The sequence below is a fragment of the Sprattus sprattus genome, assembly GCF_963457725.1.
Source record: "Sprattus sprattus genome assembly, chromosome: 10".
NCBI classification, from domain to species: Eukaryota; Metazoa; Chordata; class Actinopteri; order Clupeiformes; family Clupeidae; genus Sprattus; species Sprattus sprattus.
In genome coordinates this window covers 28,155,862-28,164,036 of record NC_137908.1, presented here as the reverse complement: position 1 = coordinate 28,164,036, position 8,175 = coordinate 28,155,862, and the positions used below count along the sequence as shown (strand labels likewise).

The following is an 8,175-nucleotide window of genomic DNA, read 5'->3' as shown; positions in this document are numbered from 1 at the left end:
TTGAGCACGCAGAATTGGATGAAATGTAACAAAACAGACGACAACATTGTACCTGCTTAAAGGAGCCGTGATATGTGTAGAAAACGCTAACAAACTCACGCCGTACGTAGAGGAAAGCAGTGGGATTGAAAAAGAATGCCGAAAAAGTTATTCAGAAGGAAGAACCGAAGATAAAAATTAGTACGGAGTCAAGACATTCATGAAACTAAAGCAGACGCAGATGAGATCGATCAAGGGGATTACCGCAAAGATGATAAGAAGATGAGAAAAACAATACATGCGAATTAGGAACAGCTGCTGATTATGGAGTTCGGTTTAAGTGGACTATAATGGCTTGATTTAATTCAGTGTCATTCTGTGGAAAAACGTCATTCATGCTTCAAGTTAAGAAAAGGAAACTTTGTTTCGTTTGATTGGAATATTTCATTCTATGAGACAGCGGACCATCCGCCGTGCTGGTTATTTATCGGTGAGGCCACCTGTTTCTCGCCTGATTTGAATCACCATGTCCAAAGTGATCCAAAAGAAGAATCACTGGACCACCAAAGTAAACGAATGCGCCGTCTATAAAGACGTTCGCGGTGAGCTGAATGCTGAGCTGCTTGGTGGAGCGGAGAATGGAGAGTTTGCCTACATAGGACAAGTTAACGAAAATGCTGTGGTTTACAAAAATGGCAAATTAATCGAAGGGGAATTACTATTGGAAGTTGAGACGCTTCCTGTCTCCGGCTTGCCTCTGTATGACGTCCTGACTGTGATAAAGAATTGCAAAGGACCGATCAGATTGAAAACAGTCAGACAAGGTAAGACAAACGCAGACCGGTGGGCTCTGTCCCTCATTGGTATATGGGTCTTGAACTGAGAAACAAAATATATTGCTCATAATCTGAGGTCCCATCTTTACAGGTTGCATTGTTGGTGACTGCAAATGAATCGACCAGCCTTAATCATAGTTTCACAGTTTCCCGACTTTTTCGATCTATCTATATTCGGAGAATAATTATTTCCAGTTGCATGGTTGCACTTTATGAGAATCACGGTCAGACATTCTTTTGTGGTCAGCTTCAGTCAGCATGGCCATGCAGTTTGACACATCACTCTGACAAACATCTGCACAGAGGGGGCTGGTAGGGATGCCCAGAGACCTAAGTCATAATTGAATTTACTGGCAAACCACAAAGCTTTGCAGTCAGGTGAAGTGTTGATGGAGTAGTTATGTGTATTGCAGGTCAAGTTTAAGATTCTTAACATAATTTCAGTCGAAGTGATTACTGGTATGAAATTCTGGCGTGGCCATACAACTGGCACTGACCTTGGTTTAGTTCCCTGCTAAAGCAGATTGCCTCTGTATAGTCACTTCATGCCAAATGTTCATTCATTCATTATGGTTAAGAACACCAACCAATTTGTGATATCACAAAGTTGCTGACTAAACATACAGCCTACAATTACTAAGCTGTGTGATTATGGCATGCCAACGGAGGGCCATTAGGCCCTGTGAGGTGAGCCTCAGAGAGAGTGCTGGTGACCTGGAGGTGCCCACACTGAGCAGTGGCCTGAATGTAGATGTTTTGAAAGAAATCTATTTTGCAACTTTGCTTTGAATTAGCCAGCACATACATTATATGGACAAAAGTATTCGGACGCCTGACCATTACACCAACAGGGACTGTAATGATATTGTATTTAATCAGAGCATTTATGAGGTCAGGCGCTGATGTTGGACGTGAAGGCCTGGGGCGAAAACTCCGTTCCAGTTCATCCCAAAGGTGCTCGATGGGGTTGAGGCTCTGGGCGTGCCAGTGAAGTTCTTCCACACCAAACTCATCAAACCATGACTTCATAGTCCTTGCTTTGTGCACTGGGGCACAGTCATGTTGGAATAGAGAAGGGCCTTCCCCAAACTCTTGCCACAAAGTTGGAAGCATAGCATTGTCCAAAATGTCTTGGTATGCTGAACCATTAAGATTTCCCTTCACTGGAGATAAGGGGATAGCCCAAACAGGTGTGGCCAAATACTTTTGTCCATATAGTGCAGTTATTAGGGCTGGAAATCAAGAGACATCTTTATGCCAGATTATCATGACACAATTCTGTTGTGAATTTTGAAGAATTTGCCCCAGTTTGTGGAAAAGTAAAATACATATTGTGGTTTAAGAATGAGTTACTTGGATTGCAAACAGTTAGTGTCATGAAAGCAAAACTCTAACATCATCTAGTCAGATAAAGTTTTCGCTTTGCTCATCTGGCCTCGGTAAAAGTATGCCACAACTAAGCTGAATCTGTTCCCTTCTTCTCCAAACCATCTCTTGCTGACTGACTTAAGTCATGTCTCATCGTGTGGAGGTCTGCAGTCAGGACATCCCAGTGCTGGTCCAACAAACACCTTGTTTTGCTACGTCTATAATGTCTACTGGTGGCTGTCCTCTGGGGTTACCTCATGTGTTTTCAGTTACACTGTCCCGTCAGTTCTGGAATCTCTGCGTCTTTGTCCACCGAGCTCGCCTTCATAAATGACTGAAAACAGTCTGAATAGAACCAGCCAATTAGCTCCTGCAGCGTTCCCAGGAGGTTGTTGGGCCCGCTTCCAGGCTCTCTCCAGGGGAGCGGTGGTCCGGTACTCACCCGACCAGATTCAGTTTCACATTCAATAATTCATATAGTCTGGCAGTTTGGACCTAATCACTCTTAATTGAGAAAACGTGCTTAGTGAAAAAAATTACCTTTTTTTTTTTACCTTCTTAAATGTACGCACCTCTGTCATTATTCTGTGGAATGTTTTTGTCACTGTCATTCAGTGGAATTGGAATGGCAGGTGTTAATAGAAAGAAATTCCAGTTTGACCGGTAAGTTCTGGTAAGGTTCACGGGCACGGTAGAAATTTAACAGGCGGCCTCTGTTGGGCTGTTAAAATCCTGGCTCTCCTTTTGGAATATATGATCCGGTTGTTATCCATTAAACAGTTCACCCATCTATGATCTCATTAGGCCTGCCTAAGCGAGGATGGAAGCTGAGCGTTCAGTGCAAAGGAGGTCAGAATGAAACAATGTTGCGATGACCACAGCGCATCATCGCCTGTGCTTCTGTAAATAAGACGGTGTCCCTAAAAATGTCAGAGGCGAAGGTGTCTCCCTGATGGAAATAAAATGATGTGTTCTGCTTCATCACGCCCATACAAAAGCACAAGCTGCAGTGTCTTATATCTTGGTTGGTGAGAATCCAGTTATTCCCGCTGTCCGCTTGGTTAAGTCACTCCAATGTAGGCAGTGGCCAGGACTTTCCATAGGATAATGCAGCACAGACTTCTAGGGAGATGTGCTTCACAGTCGTCATTGTTTCCTTCAAACATCCCCTCTGTGTCCTGTCAAAACACTGACATTTTTACACTGACATTTGTCTTGAATTATACTCTTCACGTCCGCTGACCGGGACCTTGAGACTTTGAAGGTTTTGTTTTACCCAGACACACAGGCCACCTTTTTTTGCATGAATTTCTGGCCGCTTGATCATCAGTGTGGATTAGGAGGTTTGTAGGGAGGGGGGATGGCATGGTACTTTGCGTGCCTGGTGTCACTGTGTTTGCACATGGCTCAGTTTAAGCCACGCCATGTAGAGGGGTGGGAGACAACTGAGAGAGCCACAATGGACAGGGTCAGGGGTGAGGGGTGGAGGTATGTGGTGTCTGGGTTGCTGATCGCCATGCAGCTTATCTCCATGGGATGGCTGTTACCCACAGACTCAGCCCCCCCCCCAAGAATTATTCCAGCATTCATTCTTGTGGTTCCCCAAACTTTAAAGTTTATGCTCTGTTGGTATTATTATTATTGTTATTGCTGCTACTTTAGGTCAATATGGGATGTATTTCAGACTTGTATGTGTGTGTGACAGAGAGTGTTTTCCAGGTGTGTGAATAGTGGTGGTGGAAATTGGCTGTAGGTTGGTGAGGATGGTCTCTGCTGAGCTCAAGTATGTGGAAATGCTCATTTCCTTTTACTTTAGTTCAACTCAGCCCCTTGTGGCCTCTCTCTCTCTCTCTCTCTCTCTCTCTCTCTCTCTCTCTCTCTCTGTGCCTCCTAATAAACATGTTTCTGTGTGATCCTGCGTTGAATTAGAAGGAACACTGTGTAAGTGTACTTACACCAGACCTAAAAGGATGGCTATGTGATGGTAAATGGCCCATGAAATGTCGTTGTCCCTTAACAAAGGATGGCGCCTGCTCTGAAAGAGAGGGACAGTCTTTTTTTTTATTGCCCTGTTTTGGTGGTGTGGGCTGGTACAGATTGACGGAAGTGTTGCCTCTTGTTGTGCAATAAAAAGGGGAATTGGTTACACTAGCAATTGTATTTACACACTGTCAGATGAAGAAAAAAACCTTTTATTCCCCGTTTCCCTATTGCTCTGCTTGCAAGAGGCCTTTCTCACTCGAGTGGATTAAATGAAGTGTCTATTGTCTCTGTTCCTGTAGTTAATGATCATTCCTCTCAATCTGAAAGGCGTGTTAGCATCCAAACATCCAACATTTTCCCTCCAAATTTGAGGTATTGATTTTCAAGAGCATATTTTGTGCTGCATGTTTTGCGTGTGGCAAAACATAAAGCTATTTTTTTGCGAAAGAAACAGTTCTCACCCCTGCTTGCCTGGTAAAAAGATTTCATAATGTACTGGGACCAATATGCCCCAGTCTGCTCCACCTTCCAAGAGCCTGATCTTCTCTGTGTCTCAGCTGCGTATAGGAGGCCACGTCAGGAGGTTCCTATGGTGATTGTTTCCACCCATCAAAAGCTCAGGTTACCAGCGGGAGATCAAACAGTAGGATGCATCCTGGCTGTGCCCGCCACTATGGAAATCATTCTGGCCTTGAGAACTGTGTCAACAGCTTGCGGGGCCTCTGAAGAAGGCTTTGGGCGGCCATGAATAAATAGCCTCTCATTGCCATCCCATTATTTTTCCAGCAAGATCCATGCTGCTTGTCTAGAGCCTCTCAGTGGCTGACAAGAGATTTCGGAAAGGAAATCGCATGACAAATCTAGTCCTAATACCATTGGGACTTCCCACATTGTCAATCCTGTTGTCGCATTATCATAATCTCAGAGCTATAAACCATTTTTTTTCCCCTCAGTTCTTCAAAGCCTCGTCGTCTGTGATTGGTGTGGTTCATGATGTTGTGGTGCTCTGTTAAGTGCTTCAGAGTTTTAAACGGTTGATTCCCACTCTTCACTCAGAGTCTTTGAAGACGGGGTGTGACTAACTGTCCAGATATCTTGAAGAGGTCAGGTCAGCAGGTGGTGGACAGGGGTCACATAACTTTCCTCTGAGATGGTGAAGCATGTTAAGACTAGGGTAGTGGGAATAAAACAAAGCAAAACAAAGCTATTCTGGATTGCGAGTCAAGCCAACAGTCCATTGTGCGTTAGGAATTGGTTGTGTGAGTCGACCTGACTTCAGACGCTGATTGCAAACGGCACGCCATGTGTATGCAACTGGCTCCATTTTGCAGACATGCGGTGGTGGTTGCTTGTCAGTGGGTTGTGCTGCATTGTATATTCCTAGCATGGGCTGTGAGATGTGCTTCATTTAAGGATGCAGGGCTGCTGTTTATCCCGTAAGACAGACACACACACGGACACACATATACACCAGAGAATAAAAGAGCTACAGAGACTATCGGGGCAAAGCGTGACGCATGCTGACGCAGAATGCTTTTTGTCAGCTCTTCTGTTATTTAGAGAGATGAAAATGCATAATTTTCCCAACAAGCTCAGAGATGCAGGGAGAGGGAATGTGAGGCCAGAGATTGGGATCAAATTGGAGAGATCGAGTGCCTCAGGTTAGGAGAACTGAACTGGCTTTGAACAGAAGTTCCTGTCTGACTATTTGAATAGATATTGATTTTGTGGCAATGTGGGTACACTGTATTTGTTCTACAAGTATTTGCAGTAGTTTGTCAGCTGTTTTTATTCTGCTATGCTGTTAAATTAAGCTATGTGATTTGTGAATGTGGGAATAAGAAGATAAATGTAAAATAGGGTTAGCATTCAGGCAATGCCACCGTTAACTATGGGGTGATCACGTCTATCGATCACCTATGTAAGATGGATCTTAGTGTTGTGATTGCCATGTGAAGCTATTGTTCCATTTAACCTTAAATACCCAAGAGGTTTTCACAATTTCCATCTTTTTTGTCTACCATTTTAATTATGGTCTAGCCCAGATGAACAAAGGGTCTGATTGCAAAAATCTCATTAAAACACAAGGCTTCTTTTTGCGATTTGTTAGCCTCAAAAGCCATCCCTGTGGTCTTGTTTGTGACACACACACACACACACGAACACAGGCATTTCTCAGGGACATCAGCGAAGGCTACTCTTGACAGCCAGGATGTAGATAAAGCCGTCTGTGTTTCAATAGAGCAAGGACAGACGCCACAGTCAATTTGGGGTCCTCTCTAAAGACACACATGTGGGTGTTTTGGTGCATAAGAGGTGCTTAAGCTGTCCCTGGTAGGCTGACCTCCTCTTCATCTTGCTCTCTGCACACAGGCCAGAGGAATGTGTCAAGATGCATCTAGACATTAGTGTAGACAGAGCGTAGGCACTGAAGCTTTGAGGTGGTATTGTCTTTAAATAACTGTTGAGAAAAGTATATTTTCGAACAGCTTGATGAGGTTTTTATATGCCTCTGCACATTAATATGCAAATCTTGTACGCATAGTATGTACAAATACTTGAAATCCTGTCTTGTTAGACATTTTGACAACAGCTGCCAGAGGCACCATATGGAATTTCAAAAAACACCATGCTTCAAAACACTTCTTCTGTCGAAAATGGTCTCGATAACATGTGGCCGGCATCAGGAAACTGTTGATGTTTTGTGAATGGTTTAATTAAGCTTGTTTTGACAGCGGGGGGTCTGGATACCTCAGTTCCTCTGCTGGGCAGGTTAGCGCTTCCATATGTGTACAGTAGTAATGGCTCCACTCGTTATCTGCCTGCCAGCCAGCCTGCCTGGTGATCTCGTCTCGTGCCAGCTTGCACTAACTCCCAGCGGAAAGCCTGGGCATGTGTGCTCTTGCCACCCTCCCTGTTGTGTTCGTGGGGCGGCGTGGTGAATCACAGCGGTCATCAACACCTCTTAATTTGCCCGGCCCCCTTGCTTTCCCGCGTCGATAAAGTGATAAACCCCCCAGAGGGACGGTGTGTGTCTGGTGTGTGTCGTGGTGGGCCTTTCTGGGGAGGTTCTGGGAGGTTTTTGATGTGAGTGGCAGTGATCTCAGGGTGGCCAGAACAGGATGGGTCCAGATGTTCAGGAGGACAAATAGCCTTTTTTGGGGGGTGGGGGGGTTGGGGAAGTGGTGGTGGTGGTGGTGGTGGTGGTACCATGGGCTAACTCACAGTGACGTGCTACTGTCTCACTCCAGATGAACCCTGCTCCTCTGCTCTGTCAGTGTTTTTCCGAGTCAGGTCGTTTGAGCCAACACTAGTTTGATTGGAACATGCTCCAGTAGCGTCCTGCCTCTGCTTATGCCTCTCTTTAAGCCCCATTCCATCTTGTTTTTGATTATTTCAAAGTCTCTATGTGTCCGTGTCTCAGGCCTTGGTATGTGCTCTGTGGAGCCCCAGACGGGGACTCTGTGCTTTGTGTGTAGTGTGAAAGGGTGGCTAGCGAGCCAGAACTGTTGCTGCTATTCTGAACCTTCTCATGTGGTGCCTGGAGCTACACGTGGGTTAAAATTATCTTGTGGAGTGGTGATCTGTTGGCCCCTGGTCTGTAATTCTGCCATCACTTTCAGGAACGGTGCTACTCCTTGGCTTTGCTCTCTCTCTCTCTCTCTCTCTCTCTCTCTCTCTCTCTCTGAAGTATCTAGAGCTGGCACCACGTCACACCCAATCATGGCTCCCAGTCTCCCTCATGCAGGAGTGCGCTGAAATGGTTTATTTATGCTGGGGAGAACTGCAATTGGCCTGCTCAGAGAAGTGTCCTTTTTTTTTTCCTCCGCAGGTTTTTATTTTCCATTTTGTCTTAATTTTTTTTTTTTATCTCCTGCCCCCTTCGTCTTTGTTACAGTGGCATATTTTACAGCTTAGCGCAAGCTTAATGGAAGGGGAATCTTGATGTTGTGTCTGCCTAAATACCTCAGGGGAGAAGCTGTTTAAGGCTTCTCTTCGTCTGCCACTC

General features: G+C 45.0%; 1 protein-coding gene across 1 annotated transcript in view; it reads left to right on the top strand.

Moving 5' to 3' along the window:
- Positions 1–505: 505 nt before the first annotated feature.
- The window catches only part of magi1b (membrane associated guanylate kinase, WW and PDZ domain containing 1b), a gene marked incomplete at its 5' end in the record, with an annotated part of 114,856 nt that continues 107,186 nt past the window's right edge, over positions 506–8,175 (top strand). The window contains one exon of the mRNA XM_080846793.1: positions 506–803. Coding sequence (XP_080702919.1) covers positions 506–803 — 298 coding nt within the window. The remainder of the gene's footprint in view (positions 804–8,175) is intronic.